At 46.9% G+C, this 19,561-nt stretch overlaps 1 protein-coding gene across 8 annotated transcripts in view; it reads left to right on the top strand.

Annotated features, from left to right (window-relative positions):
• Positions 1 to 13,359, top strand: part of Gfra1 (GDNF family receptor alpha 1) — a 231,741-nt gene extending 218,382 nt beyond the window's left edge. For all 8 annotated transcript variants that reach the window (XM_039101768.2, XM_063281844.1, XM_063281839.1 and 5 more), the window contains 2 exons: positions 10,462 to 10,515; positions 11,258 to 13,359. In XM_039101768.2, the coding sequence (XP_038957696.1) occupies positions 10,462 to 10,515; positions 11,258 to 11,413 (210 nt within the window). In that variant the 3' untranslated portion in view covers positions 11,414 to 13,359. The remainder of the gene's footprint in view (positions 1 to 10,461; positions 10,516 to 11,257) is intronic.
• Positions 13,360 to 19,561: the final 6,202 nt, after the last annotated feature.

Below are 19,561 nucleotides of genomic sequence, written 5' to 3'. Positions count from 1 at the left end.
GGTTGGGATAATAAAACAGATCAGAATCTCCCAGCTCCAGTGAGGGGTTTCTATGACTGTTTTTGCCTCCTAAGTGGCCCCCTGCTGACTAGGAGCTGGGAGGAGCCCATGCAGATGGGACACCAAGATTCATCTGGAAAGTGAATTGAGCTTTATGAAGCAGGTCTGCTCTCTGTAGATGTGGCCTTGGGTTGAGCCGCTTGTTTATGTTTACTGCTGTCTTCTCCTTAGCATTGTTTAAAACCACTCATCTCAAACACCGAGATGGGATCTGAAGACTAACTCCCACATAACTCCATTCAGGAGAGAGCCATTAGTCTACCTGGGCCTGTGGTCTAGAGGGCAGTGTGGCCAAACCCATCAGAAGGACAGTAATTCAGCCTTGGACAATTGCTTAACCCAATTGCTGTGTAATAACCATGCTTAATAAAAAGCAGTAGGATGTCTGCCTTATCGTGACTATAAATATGCTCTCTTGTTCCGGGTAACCTATGAGAATACCTCTGAGCACACTTAGGTCACATACTATAAATAAATCCAATTTCTTGAATTCCCTACTGACCTTTTATCCTTAGGACTTCTAACCAACTGTGCCTCCCTGAATAATAGGCTGCCCAGAGCTGGAACCATGGGACTCACTGTGGAGAAATCTGCTCTGAACCTCTGCGTTCCTTCTCTATTGCCTCTCTTATTTCAGGTCCTAGAGGAGCCATGCTATGGAGGGCACTATCTGGAGGGGAAACTTGGAAACTGGGCACTGACAGATATTGTCGTCCGTCTGTCTGCCCTTCAATAGCAGGAGCCTCAGAGATGATGCAAGGCAGTTACTCCATAGGCCCTTAAGAGAGCAAAAGCCGCTCAGTCTCTCCTGACCCTTGGCTTCTCCAAGCGGCCATGTTTGCAGGCATTGTTCCTGGTAGTTGGACTCAGGATTGGGAGGTCCCCTTTGTGCTTTGTCCCTGCCTGAGTTAGCTCTGTCCCTGTTGGCTGTGGGACCCCAGTCATTATTGGGGTAATGTCTTCATTGGTCAGCAGGAAAGAAAGATCTACTTCTAAGGTTTCACATAAGGATTATTTGAACCAACAGGCAAGGGTCTGACCTGGATCCAATATTCAAGGGTGCTGAGGTCCGAGAAATTGTGTTCAGATTTCCGTGTGGCCACTCCAGGCTGTAGAAACAACCTCTCTGGACCCCCATGTCCAATCCGTACAAAACAGAGGTACCCACCCACAACAGATAGTTAGTAAAGTGCAGATGGACTCTTGGGGGAGGTTCTTAGCGGTGGGAACAATCACAGTCATCCTCATTTTGGGCTACTTGGTTTCCCCGTATTATCTGGAATATTTTTCCCTGCTGAAGTACAATAATTTGAAAACATTAAAATCAGATTTTCTTATTTATCTACCATTTGTTTAGCATGCACCATCTTCTAAACAGAGGGTGAGTGAACTGTGTGTCTCTATGGTTTGGAGGCAGATTTTTTTTAATTATTTTTTTTATATAAAATCCTACTTCGCACCGTAAGTCATAAGACCATTATGGGTCTGCACTCAGCTGCACATAAATGCACCAGAGAATGAGAGACTCAATAAATATCCTCTGATTCGATGAGGGTGTATGTCCGGTGAGACTGGCTGCATGCACTTTCTATTGAGGGTAGCAATGAATCTTTCCATTGCTCTTAACGGATTTGCACTTCCAACTGCATATGTTTAGAAGTAGACGCTTAGTTCGAGAACCTCCTTCTTGCCTTATACCATTGTTGTGAATGTTTGCACTGAAGAACAGCTTCCCACCCCCAGCAGATGCCCCCCTCCTTCCCCGCACCAAAATGTCTTTCACACATTGTTTAGCATCATTGTTAATTGGGCGTAATTTCCTAAACCACTGCTCATAATTGCTTTGTGTCTGAATATTTTACTAATCAAGCAAGCTAACCATGAATGGAAACACACAGTTCTGTGGTCTTGTTTTGCAACCCATGTTTGCCCCAACATGGGGAAAAGCAAAACAGATGATCCTGTGGAATTTTAAAACCCAGAAGAAAGCCCAACAATGCATCCCGTGGAGCCTCAGGCCACAGTCTGTACGCTGCTCACCATCACGCCATTAGCGCTGAATTACAGCAGTGGGCTTTGAGCGTCCTTTCACGTGTAGGAGACTGATGGAGAGGCCCGAGGGATGGCTCAGCTAATGGGGAGTGTTGACATGTCTTCCTGGATATATGTCTGTCTCCTGTCTTTTTCATGGCATCCATTTTTAAAGTCTTAAGGATGATCATGAAGCACTTCTCTTTCATGTAATGTTCATGGAAGGCAAATTAGCCTCAGAGTTTGCCTTTGCTATTGTTCTATTCTTAACTGCAATGCCTTGTCTCAATCTAAGACTGTCCAGGGAACAAAGAAAGGCAGCATGACTAGCAACTTTCAAAGAACTTCATAAAGCTGGAGAGATGGCTCAGTGGGTAATGTATTTGACACCCAGCATGAGAGCCTGGATCCCTAACAACTCATATAAAAGCCAGTGGCTTGTCTCCTTAACCTCAGCAGTGGGGGCTGGAGAAGGGGGGAGAGGAGACTGGCCCATTTCCAGAACTTCCTGACCAGCCAGAACCACTAAACTGGTGGTTTTTCAGGTGCTTTGAGAGACTCTATTGCAAAAAATTAAGATAGAAAGCATCTAGCCTAATGTCAAGCACATGCACGCACAGATGCACACATGTAGTACAGCTCATATGCACACATATGCACACACGCATTTCCCAACCTGTGTTTCTTTTACCATATGTTACCAATCAAGGACCAACGTCCGAACTATGGTGGGATCCATCCTAACTGACTTTCACTTAGCCCTCCCAGAAGCCAACCTGCCCTTCCATAAGTATACCCATGCGCAAAGCCACTGAATGTTCCAAGCCTGTTCTCCTGACCCAAGCCCTAGCTAGCACCCTTTGCCCTGCTTGGTGGAAACAAGAGCTTCTGAGCTGAGAGTGTCTGCTCAGTGAGGATGCTGTTTATGTAACTTATTTCAATAACATGCATATGAACAGAGTCACACAAAGGAATAATTGATTTAAGAAGAACTGAGTTGAATGCATGATAAAAAAGCAGATTCCTTTATAAAATATTGCCTGTGGGTTAGCGAGGAACAAGGTAATTAAAAGAGCCTGCAAAAAGGGATAGGATGTGTAAAAAGGGAATGGCAGTCTAGTCCCTCTGTGGATGTCAAACGAACGCTCCCCCCACTTTAAAGCAACTAAAACTGGAGCCTGGGGATGTGGCTTGTTTGGTAGGGTTGGTACAATGTTTGCCTGTCACAGAGGAAGCCCTGTGTTCCCTCCTCATTTCGGTGTTAGCCAGGAATGGTGTCTCACACCCATAATCCCAGCCCTTGAGAGCTAGAGGCAGGAGGACCAGGGGTTCGAAATCATCCTCAACTACTGAGCAAGTTTGAAGCCACCTTGCGCTGCACGAGACCCTGGCTCTTAAAGAGTAAATGAATAAAAAGTAAAAAGAAAATTAAACCATGGGGGGTTGGTTTGTTAATGTGACTTGTGTGAAACAGAAGCCGGAGAATTCTTTTCAGTAGGGCTTGTCTTATAAAAAAAAAAGAAAGTGTCCTTATTCAGTACAGGTGCCTATGAGGCTAGACGAAGGGTGGTAGATTTTCCAGGGTTGAGTTACATTGTGTGTTGGTTCTGGAAGCAGAGCTCAGGTCTTCAGTGAGAAGACAGCCCTCCAGCACTTAGGTTTTAACTGAGTTGGATACAGCTGTTATGAGGTAAGCTTCCCTTTTCTCTCTGGTCAAGGATGAGAGTTTGTGCTTCAGTTGTAGCAGGAGCACAGGTGAGCTCTGACTTAGGCTGGTGTAGGAACCTAAGACCCTCCGGACCTTGCTTTCGTGTCAAGCCTTAAGGCTGTGGTGCACCACACAAGTCTGACTTCCTTTTAGGTCACCCAGACTCATTATTGGAAGCCTCATCTCATCACAGTGCACTGGGTCTGAGTCAGACCTGCTCCAGGTCAGAAAAAAAAAAGCCTCCATTGACTTCCCGCACCCAACCTCATGGCCAGGCCAGGCTTGCTCAGCTGACAGAGCCTGCTGTCCTGGGTCTTCAGGAGCCTGTACTGGGTCTTTGGGAACCAGTACTGAGTGAGGGCCATTTCCCAGGCCTTGTAAGTGCCTCTTAGGATGAGAGCCTTTGCCTGAGGCTCAGGCGACACAGAAATGTGTTCTGGGACAGAAGGCCGAGATGAACTGTGCAGTCGCTGTGGTAGAAATGGTAAGTGTGACCACAGTTAACCCTTTAAAAGGAGGCTCCCAGCCCACCAGGCTCATTTCTCAGTCCCTTCCTTCCTTCCTGAAAGAACTGAACTGGAAGGAAATGGGTCCCTTCCCTGCTAAGTGCTGGCCCCAAAATACAGAAATACAAACGGCCAGGCCCAGAGGCTCTGAACAGGCCTAATTTATGTGTTCACTTGTTTTGCAAAGCCAACGTTACTGTGAATTATTCGGACCAGTGGCTGCATGCAGTTGTGACCAAGTTTGTAGGGGAGGTGAGTTTCAAAATGGACAGTGAGAGAGATGTTAGAAAGGCTGGCCAACTGCTTGTGACCAGGCTGGCAATAAAAACCTCTCCAGTTCTCCCGAAAGTCAGAAGCAAAAAATCCGAAAAGTGCAGAGTCAAAAAGCCGCAGAGTGTGAAAGGCTTGAGAGGCAGTGTCACAGCTCACAACTTAGCTGGGACTCGCCCCCGGGCTGCTGCTTTTTCTTCCGTGTTCTTTTTTACGTGCAGAAGTTCATTTGGGCAGATGCAGATCCAAGTACACAGCAGACTCGTTACGTGATGAGTGCTAACCGTAAATGCACACCTTCAGGTGAGCCCGTGATCCAAGTACCATCCGAGAAATGGGCCCTGTGTAGCAAGTTAGCCTTTTCAGTTCCTCTTGGGATTGGGCACACACCCTTCTCCGTCCATTTGGTCTCGGAAGAGAAAGCCAAACATGCACTTTTGAACTTGGACTTTCACATCTCCACTCCTTCAGAAAGATCTCTCGAAGCGCCCCCCACCCACCCCAGCCAGAGTCCAATGGATGCTTGCGGAAGAGGCTCCTGTGCTAATGAGCTGGTATTGACAAGTGTGATAGATACAGCCAGGTACTTATCGAGAGCAGAGTTGACTGTGTTTTACAGCCTGTGTGCTTCTCTGTTTATTGCTTGTATTCTGTCATTAGGCAAACAGGTTCCTAATATAGCAAATCTCTCTAATCAGTAAAGCAGGGGAGAAAGGGACCAGAGCACATTAATTATGCCTGTTTGGCTGCAGCAGCCTGGACAGTCTGTGGCTATTGGATTGGGAGCTTCTTCTGGTTTTATTTCCTGGAGTTAGAGCAGAGAACAAACGGACAGCTTTTCTCCTGCATGGAGGAGAGCAGAGAAATGTTCTGTGCCCTGTTAGCTGACAGCTGCCTAAAAACCCGAGATTAAACACTGGCTTCTCTGCAGAGATGGAGTCCTGGGGCAGCAAAGGCCAGGCTCTGCACGCTCGCACTTTTAAGTCTCCGATTCCATAAACAGGCCAGGCATGCTGTTCACAGACCTGCGCTGTCCCCCAAGTCCTGCAGAGACCACTGTGGGCAGAAGCAGGTGGGGACTCGGCCGCCAGCTATAAATTACATGTGTGCCCCGTGTGCTGTGCACTGGAGTGCTGTTGGCACCGAGACTGACTTTGCAAATGCTGATGGCTGGGGTGAAAGGCAGAGAGGGCCTCTCTGCCTCCAGGTACCAGAGGTTAACAGCATCTAATGCATTTATTAACCCTCTGGTGCCAGGGTCTGGTGAGGTCTGGCCTCCCAATTACAGAGCCCTGGAAATTCTATTATGTGACAAGCCTGGACTTGTTGATTACCGCCAGGGACAATTTTGTAACAGCTGCTGAGGGACAAAGCTTGTGGAGACTCTAAAGGGCAAGTTCCTGGGCTGTCTGTCGATTTCTAGCCTGTAGGGAAAACTCTCCCAGCGTCCACTCACCCTTTTTTAACCCGTGAGATGAAAACCCTCAAGGTGCTGCATCTAGACGGTGGCATTTTACACCAAGCAGAGTCAGGAGGAGTCTTCGCCCGAATCACAGGACCAGGGATTAACTGATAGGAAAAGCACTTCCACAAAGGTCATTAAATAATTAATTTTTTCCAGCCTACTGTAATAATCGTTCAAATTAACTGTTATGAAAACAGAATAGACTTTTCTTCCCTCCCTATCTTTAGAGATGTAGCCTATATTAGAGCCACTGAGTGCTAGATTAGTGTCCATGAAGGTGTGGGCTGCCTAAGCCCCAAGTCAGGGGACTGTACGTCCCTTCGTTATCAGGTAGCAAGGGACCACAGCAGACCCTCATACCCTGTGTCAGCTTTTCTTTACGGACCTTGGCTTTACCAGTTTATACTTTGCTGATGAAAGCTGCTTTTCCACTTTTGATCTTAGTTTACTCTCTATCAAGTCTCAGGAGGTAGAGGGGTGTGTGTGTGTGTGTGTGTGTGTGTGTGTGTGTGTGTGTGTGTGTTGGTGTATTTGGGTGGTATATGTGTCTGTCTGGGTAGTATGTGTGTGTCTCTGTGGTGTGTGTGTCTGTGTTTGCTGTGTTCATCTGTGTGGTTGTGTGTCTGTGTGTAGAGTGTGTGTGTCTATGTGTGTGGTGTGTGCGTGTCTGTGTAGTGTATGTGTGTGTGGTGTGTGGTGTGTGGGGGTTCTTTGTGTGTCTGTGGTGTGGGGGCATCTGTGTGTGTGATGTATGGGTCTATGCATGTGGTGTGTATGTGTGTCTGTGGTGTGTGTGTGTGTGTGTGTGTGTGTGTGTGTGTCTTTTAACTTCCTTCATTCCATCTCAGTTTTCAGCAAATGAAGTAAGTCTTACTAGACAACCACTCAACAGCCGTTAGAATGGGGGACACCCTGCCATTTTACATGTGAATTCATCACAGCTGACTAGCAAGACTGATTGTTTAATGATTTTAAAAAAAAAAAAACATTCAGGATGAAAATCATCAACACGTAGAGTTAAGCGGTTTCTGGGGCTTGTAGAATGGGCTTTAAGGCCCATATTTTCTTACGGAGGCCCAGGGTCTGCAGTGTATGTTTTCTGATCCTCAGAGGTCACTGGGACTCGTGCTGAATACAAGATGCCTAACCTTGCATCCAACCGCTGTTCACATCTGTGAGTCTCGTTCTGCGCCTCTGCCTGCCAATCACATGCGGCCTGGGTTCTAGACAACCCTTGGTCTGTAGCTAATTCCAGGGTCTGCATGGGCCCTTTGGCCTGTATCTTATCAGTGAGGGATTGAAAGCATCTCATGTCTGGGTGCAGTCTTTGTGATTTTATTGCCCAAGATCCATCTGCCTTCACCTTCTCCTTAGGGCCACACACCTTACAGTGTCCCCTGCTGGGTTTGGGTAGATCCTGCAAGACTTCCGTGTTCACTCTGCTCACAGTCCTGGTGACATCCTCAGTCAGTACCTGCTGAGTGTTTTCTGAAAGCAGGGTTTATGGGCCTGCCTTGGCCTGTGGAAACCCAAGCCTCTTAGTGCAGTGCTGGGAAAGCTACCATGGGAAACCTCTCTTAAGTTGGGCGGCATATTCTCACTTGGATTCAGCATTTTGTGTAGTTATGCCCACCAGGATGGTCCTCCAGGCTACAGGCTAACATTAGAGAGGTACATAGAATGCTATTTTGGGAACAGGGGCCCCTAGGTGGGACAGCCTTGGGGATACTCTTAAGTGTCTTTTCCAGAGCCAGTATATCATCACTGCAGCCATTCTCTGAGTAAAGACAATAGCTGGCGGTTTAGGTGTGGGTGTGTTGACACATTTTATTTAGTGTGGGTCCTCAGTGATGGGCATGGAAAACCATAAGGACACCCAAGAAGATGCAGCCCTTTCTGGTGAGCTACTGGAATTCCCATCATAATTATTTAATCATGGGAGCCGTCTTCTAAGGCTGTCCCAGGTTCCGCAGTGACAGGGATACAGTGACAGAACCGTAGATGACAAGTTTGCTGAGCATATCCCAAGCTCACTGGTGCTTGTCAGGTGACAGGGAGAGAGGGCAGGCACCCAGCTGCAGGCTCTTGGGGACTGCAGTGGTCCCCTGGGGTGCTGCTGCTATACTGTGCCCACACTACAGAAAAAGCTTAAGGCCACACTGTATCACAGCCCACAGGTCCTTCTGCATCCCCAAACCAGTCAGTGAATGGATTAGTTATGCATAGGCCCTCAGAGGAGATTTTGTCTTTGTATCTTATGGTCTGGTGAAGAAAAGGCAGAGGGGAATGTTACAGGCCCATTTGGGTGTCTGGGCACAATTCCAAACTTGACTAGGAATAAAACGTGGTCCTCTACACATCAGTCTCCGTAGGTAGCAGAGCAGTGGGTCGGGCGTCCTATTATTATAGATTAAAAGTAGGCTTTCAAGTAAGTGTAATTCCGCTTCCAATTTCCCCTCTGATCTTCTTATACATAACATTTAGTGACCTTTGAACAGCCTGGGGATGCTTCACAGTGTCTTGTTCTTGAAGCCTGTTTAAAGGTTTCTATTTCGTATTCACTGCTGGCATATGCAAATATAGGTAAAGATTATGAAGCTTTCCCAGCAGCATTATGGTCAACAAATTACTCCTCGGGTGAGCCTGCTGTCGTTTTAGCCTTGCGCATCTTCCATGAGTCATGGCGGTTCACAGTATACGGGCAGTGTGCTAATGTCATGCCCTCGGAGCTGGCTGCTCAGGTACTCTTCATTTCAAAGGTGCTGACTCTTCACCAGGGTTTGCCTTCCTGACAGACAAGCTCCCCATGGGTGTCAAAGGCTGCTGTTGTTGGGGTTGAGGATGGGTGTCATGGATTTTGTGGATTTTGGGGAGGGCAGAGACTGAAGAAAGACTTGAAAGAGCATACTTTTTTAGAACCGCAGAGTCTTGGTTACATCCTGGCTTATGAACACCTGGGCCATTTGATTTCTCTGGGCTTAAATTGTCCATGTTTGTAAAACGAGTGTCGTACTGACTGGGTAGTTTACAAGGTCTGTTCATTGCAGTTGTCTGAGTAGTGGAAACGCCCCTTCCACTGAATCCTCAGGTGAAAGCCCAGTGGGCGAGTTGGTCCAGCTAAGAAGAAAAGAATTTAAGGCCTTCACTGCCAAGCTTCTAGCAACTATATTGAAGTCAGTTTTTGAATTTTGGGGTCTCTTAGTTGCTGTCCTATGGCTGTGAAGAGCCAACATGACCAAAGCAACTTAATGAAAGGAAGCATTTACTTGGGGACTTGGTTACAGTTTGAGAAAGTTAGTCTATGACCATCATGGCAGGGACCATGGTGGCTGAAAACTTCACATCCTGATCTGCAGGCAGAGACACAGAGACAGACAGAGACAGAGAGACAGACAGACACACACACACACACACACACAGAGAGAGAGAGAGAGAGAGAGAGAGAGAGAGAACAGACACAGAGACAGACAAAGAGACACAGACAGAGACAGACAGACAAGGAGGTCTGGTATGGGCTTTTGAAACCTCAAAGCCCACCTCTACTGTCGCACCTTCTCCAACAAGGCTATACTGCCTAATCTTTCCTAAAACAGTTCACCATCTAGGAACCAAACATTCAAAGACATGAGACTATGGGGGGGGGGCATTCTTACTCAAACTACCACAGGGTCTGTAGGGTTATGTGCTTCCTGGAGGGTATCCATCCAGAGTCCCTCACTGTGCTCTGACTCCAACCATGGAATTGTTGGCCAGGAAACAAGGAGCCTCATGAGCCCAGAGACCGAATTCTTTCTGGTTTTTCTCCCCCCACCCCAGTGCCGCTCAGGGGAGAAACAGTAAGAGCTCCTTGCTGTTTGTTGACTGGGGCAGGGAGTTGGCAAATCAGCAAAGGAAGAGGTTTCCAGGATTCTCTGTTACAAATATGCAGGCGTGTCTGTTGTGATGTTTTAAAGTAGCACTTTCCCCAAATTAACACCCAGAAAGATAAATGAGTCACCACTTCAAAGCTGCTCCTTCAGTGTCCCGGCTCTGCCTGTGCAATCCCTGAGACAGCTTACCACTGACAGGTAGCTGCTGAGCTCTGAATTAGGGCATCCCTGAACAGAGACACGCAGGGTCAGAGAGTGTATTTTGAAGACCCGAGAAGAAAGAATGCCAAATATCTCATTAATTTCTTATATTGATTCCACGTTCAAATGATAATACAGTTGGTTAAATAAAATATATAATTAAAATTAACCTTACCTGCTACCTCTTTATCAGGCAGGCACTTGAACGTTGTAAATTACGGATGGGGCTCACAGTCGTGGCTCCTATATTTATCATCTGGCCCTGCCCTAGACTGTTGATTAATGGATCACAATTAATTACTCTTCCCTATTATGTCTGAGTGCTTTTTTCCCTCCTTTGTCTCTCTCCAGGCTCAGAAGCTGAAATCCAATGTGTCGGGTAGCACACACCTCTGTCTTTCTGATGTAAGTGACATCTCTCTTTGTGTTGCTTTATAGAGATGTAGACTTTGGAAGTGGGTAATATAACACATAATATTTGAAGGCCGATAAGGTCCTGGGTCCAGAAAACACCTCATCAGACTCCGCATTGACTTGCCTTCGGAGGAGAGTGCAGAATTAAGAAGATTCACGGCAAAGTTAGAACTAAACGTACAGCTGTGATCTTTACCAGAACGTCGGCCTCAGCTCTAAGCCCATTGTTCCGTGCTAGGAGACTCTGAGATTCTGTGAAACCTCTGGTGGGTTGGTTAGGGATTCAGAAAAGGGCTCTGGCAACAGTCTGTCCCTGACATTCATTCTGATCCATCTGTCTCTCCACGTGCTCCCCCTCCCCAGGCAGTTCTTCATGCCGTCCTTGTCAGAAAGAAGCCAAGAGGTCAGAACTGTTAGGTGGTCTAGAAAAAGACATAAAAACAGTGACAACACCCCACCCCCGGGTTTTAAACATTTCCCATCAGAAAGAACATATGATGGATGAAGCAGCAAACATTGGCTAGCAGTTGATTCAAAGGATCCACGTCTTACCAAAGTTCATGGTCCAGTCCCATAAAACTAAAAGTTAGCCAGTTTAATCTCAGCGGTTAACACTCGGGAGGGGGCTGGCCATTAGGGAGAGGGGAAGTGGGACTTAGAGAGCATGTGTAAAAATCCAGCATGAGGGAGTGGGCACGTGCTGTGGCTGATAATGAAACATTCTTTTTTACAGAGTGATTTCGGAAAGGATGGTCTCGCTGGTGCCTCCAGCCACATAACCACAAAATCAATGGCTGCTCCTCCCAGCTGCAGTCTGAGCTCACTGCCGGTGCTGATGCTCACCGCCCTTGCTGCCCTGTTATCTGTATCGTTGGCAGAAACGTCGTAGCTGCATCCGGGAAAACAGTATGAAAAGACAAAAGAGAACCAAGTATTCTGTCCCTGTCCTCTTGTATATCTGAAAATCCAGTTTTAAAAGCTCCGTTGAGAAGCAGTTTCACCCAACTGGAACTCTTTCCTTGTTTTTAAGAAAGCTTGTGGCCCTCAGGGGCTTCTGTTGAAGAACTGCTACAGGGCTAATTCCAAACCCATAAGGCTCTGGGGCGTGGTGCGGCTTAAGGGGACCATTTGCACCATGTAAAGCAAGCTGGGCTTATCATGTGTTTGATGGTGAGGATGGTAGTGGTGATGATGATGGTAATTTTAACAGCTTGAACCCTGTTCTCTCTACTGGTTAGGAACAGGAGATACTATTGATAAAGATTCTTCCATGTCTTACTCAGCAGCATTGCCTTCTGAAGACAGGCCCGCAGCCTAGTGTGAATGACAAGTGGAGGTTGGCCTCAAGAGTGGACTTGGCAGACTCTACCTTGTAGTAATGTTCACCTTTCCGTGTATGGTCTCCACAGAGTGTTTATGTATTTACAGACTGTTCTGTGATCCCCCAACAACAACAACCACAAATTCCTTGGTCACCTCCAAATGTAACCGGTCCTTTAGCCCAGTAGAGGAGGGTGGGTGTGGCCCTGGCACAGCTCCCGGATTGTTGATGGGCACTCTCCTGAGCTTTGCTTGAGTGAGAAGCTGAATGTAGCTGAAAATCAACTCTTCTTACACTTCTTACTGCTTCGTTCACTTACGAGGTCACATATAGAACAAACATCACCAACTATTAGCTTACCGTTAGCTTCCCAACTATTAGCTTTCTATGTTTTGAAAGCAGTGTTGCTGACCCCATGTTTTAATGATGGTTTAATACACGCAGCCCTTTCCTCTCATCGGTAACACTAGCTCCAACATCAACTTCATGCATGTGGCTCTCAAAAGCAGGCCCCAGGAAGCCCAGTTCTTTAGGAGAAAGCTGCGTCCTGTTTCTGTGGACAGGCAGGAGGAAACAGAGCAGCCTGCCCGTGGTGTCTTTATCTGTTTTGAAATCAAGGCTGCCTGTGTGTAAGGAATGGTTCAATTCTTATAAAGGGTGCCACTGTTGATGCCACAACTGGCAGTTGGTCTAGCTCCAGGACACCGGTTTCCATGTTGCCTGGCAGAGACAGCTTTGATTGGGACTGGCTGGCCACAAGGGATGGGATGAAGATGTGCTGCCCTCTCTTTCAAAGTTGAGCCCTGCCAGGGCACATAGAAGCATCTTTGCTCCTGACCACAACGTAGAACAGCTTGGATTCAAGGTCATCAAGCGTCTCCTGTACATTGCTCTGTGACCTTCATAACAGACTGTCCCGCACAAAAGGAACGGCAGTTTATGGATCTAGAGTGGGAGCACAGGGTCTGGAAAGGTGAACCGGTTGGCAAAATACACAGAACAGGAGGGAGAGTCTCAAGCCGAGACATCTTGCTTACTAGCCACACGCCATCTCCTGGAGCCCTCCTCCTGACCTGGGCAGACCCTTAGGTGTATATCTAAAGACCTCTTCAATGTTCAGGTTCAGAATCTGTAAATGGTTTCGTCCTGGCACCCATTCCTGAAAACTGAACAAAGGAGAGGAGAATCTTTCCTCCATTGAGCCCTGAAAGTATGACTGGCTTCTCACCCTCCCACAGAGCAGGGAGCCCTGGTGCACACAGTCTCCTGATATCCTCCCTGCTCTTTGAGGTTTGCCTTGGGAGAAAATGATTCACCTCGGGAGGGGACGCTTTGGTGTCTGAAGTACATTTATATCGAAATGTTAATGAATACCCATGTAAAATACTCAATAGCCACCTTTCTTCCCTTCACAATGTTTTCGAGGGGAATGCATCCAACATCCAAGTGTACCTGGTCAGTGGGAAGTTCCATGAAGACTCATACATTGAATAAACATATTCGATGTGCCGAAACAGAATGCCAGTCATGAATGGGAGCATATCTCCTAGTGAGCCTACTTTTGCTTTAATTAAGGTATATGCATGTATCTTCACTGGACTAATTGCATAAAGGTCTGGTTGGATGTGATCCACCATAGGAGGCTGTTGATTATCCCTGCAGTATACTGCAGCTGTAATTAGCTCCAGAGGACCAGAGAGGAAACAGGAGCCCTGTGCTAACAAGGGCAGCTTTCAGCAAGAACTCATAGATAGGCAACATACAAATTAAATTTTGAAAAACTCTGTCACCAGTAAAAAGCGCATTTCCTTTCAGAGATAAAGGCATATCAGAGTTATCAAGTCCTCGATTTGAAAGCGTGTCACTGATTAAATAAAACAGTGGGAAGGGCCTCATTAGCAAAACCGTCCATTTTGCTATGGCCTCAGATCGATACTGCGCACTCGCCAAAGCGATTTGTCTCAAGACTTGAACAGGGAAACATGGCGGCCTTTTATGCGCTCGACTTCCTCTTGGAGCCCCGCCCAGTGAGCAGAAGTGATTCCCTACTTCCTGCCCCTCTGCTTTCGCTGGTCACAGACACAGGTCTCGTCTGCTGAGGTTGGGTTCATTGCAGAAAGGCCTTTGTGAAGCTGATTTTGCCGTCCTAACGGACAGTTGCGCACTATGTCAGGGAGAGACAGAGGTGACAGAGCCACGTTGAGCAGAAGCACATTCATTCTGTTTGAACTTGAATGCCCTTGATCAGATGGTGTTTGAGAGTCTTTTTAGGGGACCACACGAGAGGAGAAGCGCACAACAGAGAGGGGACTCGGAATGTTGGCTGTTTATTTTCACCCCTCTGATTTTTTTTTTTAAACCTCAAGTAGAAAAAGTAGACATTGAAGATCGCAGAGGTTATTTTTCATCAAGTAAAGCAAATTTTATCTAGATGTAATTGGAGGGTGGTTTCCACGTTATTTTTTAAGGCAACTCCATAGTTTGTAGCTAAACAGAAAGGACTTAGTAGTTATAGCTTCAGGTTCATCCAAACACAGCACAAGGGCCCTCCAGAGCCCCGAGATTAATGTGTGTGTGTGTGTTGTACAGAGCTGTTTTTGCCTGTATGTCAAGGCTGGCTCATTCTCAGCTGCACCACGTTTCCCATGAGCCTCCTTGTCTCTAAATCAGACACCCCCAAACACCCCATCTGCTGAGTCAGAGAAATGAGAAAGGGTGGAAGTGTGTTTGGATCTCTGTGTAGGAAAAGAGACGTAAAAGCGGGGGGAGGGGCTAATATAATTATCAAATTATTTCCTTAGATTCCAACATAAATTGCTTCAGTTATTACTTAACAAAATAGTGGACTCGGAGGACCTATCATTTGGAACGTAAGCCTTTATTCATATAGTCAGACATGCATGGCTTATTTGAATCAAAGTGCAGAGCAGAGAGGGTTGCTTAAATGAGTCCATGTTCTGGCTTTCGGATGCTGCTCTTGGTCTCTTGGAGATCCACGCCCCTGCTGTCTGCTGTCGTGACTGTGCTTTTAACCTAAGCAAATGAGACCATGGGAGGCCCATCTTTGTAGGAAAGCAGTGGCAACAGATGGAAATGAATGGCCATCATCTGGGCACCATGACACCAGGAGGCCGAGTTACCCTGAGCTCACAGGGTTTGGAGAAGTGAAGCAAAATCCAGTGCAACAAGGAGTCATGGTGGGTCCCTCTCTCTGCTGGTCTACTCTTCACCTGCCACTCTAAGCTCAATGCTGCCACAATCCAGCCGTGTTCTATCAGATGCTCATTTTGTGGAACAAGACATGTCTCGGGAGCCAGATGATGAGAGCCTCAAGTCAGACACACGATCCCCTACCCCTCTGTTGAGATCCCTCTCTTCCACTGGTACCCTGCCTCCTACACCCTCTTGGGGATCCCTGTGATGTCTTTGAGGCTCTCTGATAGTCCATACTTTCTCCCAGAGGCAGCTCAGGTGGCTGATCATCTAGATACACCACCTGCATTTCTGATGAGTCCTGGGACCCAGCCCAGAGGGGTGGGGAAGGCACAGGAACCCAGTTCCAATAAACTTCCTGCAGAGTGCAGCAGCCTGCTGATAGTCATCAAGGCCCCAGAAGCCCCTGAGGTCTGTCTCCAAGCTCATTTGACCAACGCAGCTGTGACTTCGGCTGTCTGCCTCTGGCAGGTGCCGGTGTCAGCATCTTGTCCCACTGCCATGAGGAGGAGTTCATTTTTACTCAAGGGCAGTTGCCAAGCTCAGCACCAGCATCAATAGAAGGGATTCTCTGGGTTTTCTCTCTTCACAGTCTGGAACTTTCTTACCCGTCCCCACTTTCATTTTCATTTTTTAGAAGATGCCAGGAACCTGACCAGAGACTGACAGTTTCAGTCTGAACACCGCTGCTCCCAGCTCGTTGCTTTCCTTTGTAGGTACAGCCCGTAATAGGTACTTTTAAAATACCTGTTGCCCCACACCAAAGGGCTTCATTCTGCCCCATGACAGCAGTAACTGTCCAGCCACATAGCTGTGCTGGCCTTGAATGACACTTTCAGTAGACTATTACAATACTGAGGATATTGAGGTTGCCCTGGGTCCAGGAAGGCGATCAGATACCCATGTCTCCTGCCAAGAACTGAAACATAAACACGCGTCCTCAGAGGGACTGCATGTCCCAGCTAATCCCAACAGATTCATGTCTGCTAGACCAGTGAGCGTAGAGACATTTTAATCTTCATTAAATCTTGCCAGTTGGTGAAATTCTTCAACTTGATGCCCTCTTTATAATATGTGGACTATGGACATGGTCTCCAAGAGACATGTCTCGGTACCTGTCTGGACACAGCAAAGCTGCCTTCAGTCTGAGCCTCAAATGTCCATGAGCTTGGCTGTACAGCTGTGCCAGTGAGGAGGTCACAGTGGTCTGAGCCAGCTTAGGTGTTACGGAAGAAGGGACTCTAAAGCTGCTTTGGCTGGGGATAGCAAAAAGCAGGACTTCTCTTAAAATTGTTTTAGTTAGCATACAAAATAACGGGTCTCATGATTAGATCATCATAGCTCATGGGTCTCATGATTACATCATCATAGCTCATGGGTTTCATCATTTCATCACAGCTCATGGGTTTCATCACTACGTCAGTATAGCTAATGGACCTCATGATTACATCATCACACACAATCATCCTGTTGATAAGTTTCTCAGACCACTTTCTGCTGTCCCTCCCAATCTCACAGATGATCTTTATCAGGGTCTGTATAAATAGCAAAAATCTGAATGTGTACAAGGGACACTGATGTCTACCGTGTGTACCACAGGGCCCCAAAGTTCAAGTGAATTGGGATGAAGAATAGAAAACCTAATGGATGCCCTACTATAGGAAACACAGATGGTTCAGTTTTGTTTTGTTTTGTTTTACAGTAGTAAATTATGGTCACCATGATGATCATGGTGATGATTGTTGCAAAAACAGGTAGAGGCAACCTCTCTCTCCCATCTCCTCCTCACCCAGGAAGGGCTGTTAGGTGCATGGTCCAGAATCAGCCTCATCTTCTAGGCATGAAAAATGTTTGATCTGAATTTGGGGTTTATTTGGGATTTTACTGTTCAGGTGTAGCTGATAATATTTCTGAAGAGTGGGGGAGAGGGAGAGGGGAAGGGGAGAGAGAGAGAGAGAGAGAGACAGACAGACAGACAGACAGACAGACAGACAGACAGACAGTAAAAGCGACTCACAAACACTCTGCCTTCTCTGGCTGTGGTCTTACTGCAGTTAAGCACTTCTGCTGTGATTTTCTGGATTCAGAAAGAGTTGATGTCCTCAGAGAGCTGAAAATCCAGAGCCTTGCAGCTTTCCTAATTATCTGTCTTTTCTCCCTTCTCCATCACCCAGGGGACACGAAACACTGCTCATCACACAGCCTGCTTGAAAAGAGTTTCCTGTCTTGTGCACATTATCCCTTGATATTGAAATTATTTTCTCTGTTTAATCCGGCTCCTGCTGAGAAGCTGTGTGGGATTTAGGGTGCAGGGTTTTCTCTTGTACTTTCCAGAGGGGTTGCACTTAACCTGAGGGTAGGTCTCAGCCGCTGCTGTTCTGTTTCATGCAGAAGACAGCTTCTGATCCAGGGAATATTTTCAGAATTCTGACCCGATCAAGGGTCCCAACGCCGGACTCCTCAGAGCCAGGGTGAGAAGGGCAGGCTTGGTTAAGAAGTCTCAGGTTAGGAGAGGGTCACATTCTTTGGGCATCTGTGTTACCTTGTGTTTCCAGGGTTTTCCACACAGAGAAAGGAAGGGGTACTAAGTGTCAGCTCTCCTGAAGATGACTGTACGTCTCCCCAGGTTGCCCACACCTCTTCACACTGCTGTTTGGACCTCCCTTCATGCCTCAGAGGACCACCTGAGCATAGAAGGACATGGCTTTCCATCTGAACTTTGACAGAGGTTCTGTGATGTTCGAATATTCTGTCTGCCTCTTGCTCAAACCCAACAGTGTATGTGGTCCCTTTGGCCCCCTCCACCCCAGAATATTCCTAATAAACATTCTTTTCTTTTATATAAAAATGGCTTATATTACTTACTGTACTTGTTTTGGTGACAAAATTCCTGAAAGAAGCAATTTAAGGATTTATTCCCGGCCCACTTTTGAGAAGGCACAGCCCTCACTGAGGAAAACCTGGCAGCAGAACCTGTCCTGTGATTCCTCAGGTCTCTGTAGACCAAGAATCAGAAAACTCAGGCAGGGGGGGCAGGCAGACTACAACCCTCAAGGTCCACCATCCAGCAACCTCTGCCCTTCAGCTGAGTCCCACCGCCTAAAGGTTCCAGAACCTTCCAAAATAATGCCCCCAGCCAGGGACTGCAAGTTCAATGACAGGAACCTGTGAAGAAGATGTCAAATCCAAACCATAACAAAGGCGCTATCAGATCTTTTGCTTTTACACTAATTTTAAAACATGATGTTACAAAAATTCTTTTGGAAACAAGAGTCTCCCTGTATAGCCCTGGATAGCCTGGAACTCGCTATGTAGACTGGACTGGCTTCCACTCAGAGAGATCTGCCCACCTCTGTCTCTCCAATGCTAGAATTAGAGGTGGATGCAGCACCACACCAAGGATGTCGTGAACCTAAAAGGTTCCAGAGCTCTTCACGATGGACGTCCTGGTTGGTGTCTGGAATGGTCGGCCATTAAGGATGCGGTGTGGCTGACACAAAGCTTGTGCCATTACTTCCAACCTGGATACTATTGGCATGGCTGACAACATAGTTACTAGGCAAGAGAAGACGGATCAGGTCCTGGATGTCGTCAATGTTCAGTAGCATCCCTGGACAATCGGTCTTCAAATATTTCTAAATACTGCCAAATGTTCACTTAGGTGATCTACCCCACCACTAGCTGAACACATGTTTAGACCCAATCTGATGAGAGGTGTAGAAGGAATTGGTTAGGGATTGGCTGACATTTATTTTCTGTCTGCCAAAGTCAATTTTATAATCACATTACGGGAATTCTCTAGTTACCGTCATATGCATGAATAACTCCTATAGAGTTGTAGATAGTATTTTTTATAAGAGATAACAGTTTATAAGGGGATGTTTTTCTTATTTCCAACATTTAGGTCAATGCCTGGCCAAGAAAGCCGTTGTGGTACCAGATTTCTTTGTACTGGGACCTGGAGATGGCTGTCCCACAGTTCTCCCATCTCCCTGGTGGGTGGCTGTCACATGTCCTCTTTCTCTGCTAGGACTCAGGTTAGCAGAATGTTTAGACACAAATGCAGTTTTCCAGCATTGTGTGCCTCAGGATTCACTCCATTGTAATCTGAGGAACAGGGAGTGCTGACTCCTGTGTGCCACAGAGGCATGGAATCTCATTTGGGTTTCTGTGGGACCACTTTGTTTTTATTAAAGATGCAATAGTTAGTTATTAGGGATTTCCTCACAGCAATTTCACACACGCATATAACGTATGCACGACTCCATCACCCCATCAGGTCTCCCTCCCACTCCTCTTGATCCCCGTCTTCTCTGTCCCCCCGCCCTACCCCACTGTGCCCTCGGTCTACTCTCATGTCTCCTGCCTTTTGCTTTGCTTATAGGAGCACGGTTAAGCGGTTATTTACAGAAGCCTGGGTGCCTGGCTGGTTGCTACACGACTGAAGAAAATGTCTGCCTTTCTCGGCAACCATCAGTTACCTATAAACCCTCAGGGAGGGAT

This window comes from Rattus norvegicus, chromosome 1 (genome assembly GCF_036323735.1).
Source record: "Rattus norvegicus strain BN/NHsdMcwi chromosome 1, GRCr8, whole genome shotgun sequence".
In the NCBI taxonomy this organism is placed as follows: domain Eukaryota; kingdom Metazoa; phylum Chordata; class Mammalia; order Rodentia; family Muridae; genus Rattus; species Rattus norvegicus.
The sequence above is the reverse complement of the archived record's forward strand: the minus strand, read 5'-3'. Positions and strand labels throughout refer to the sequence as shown.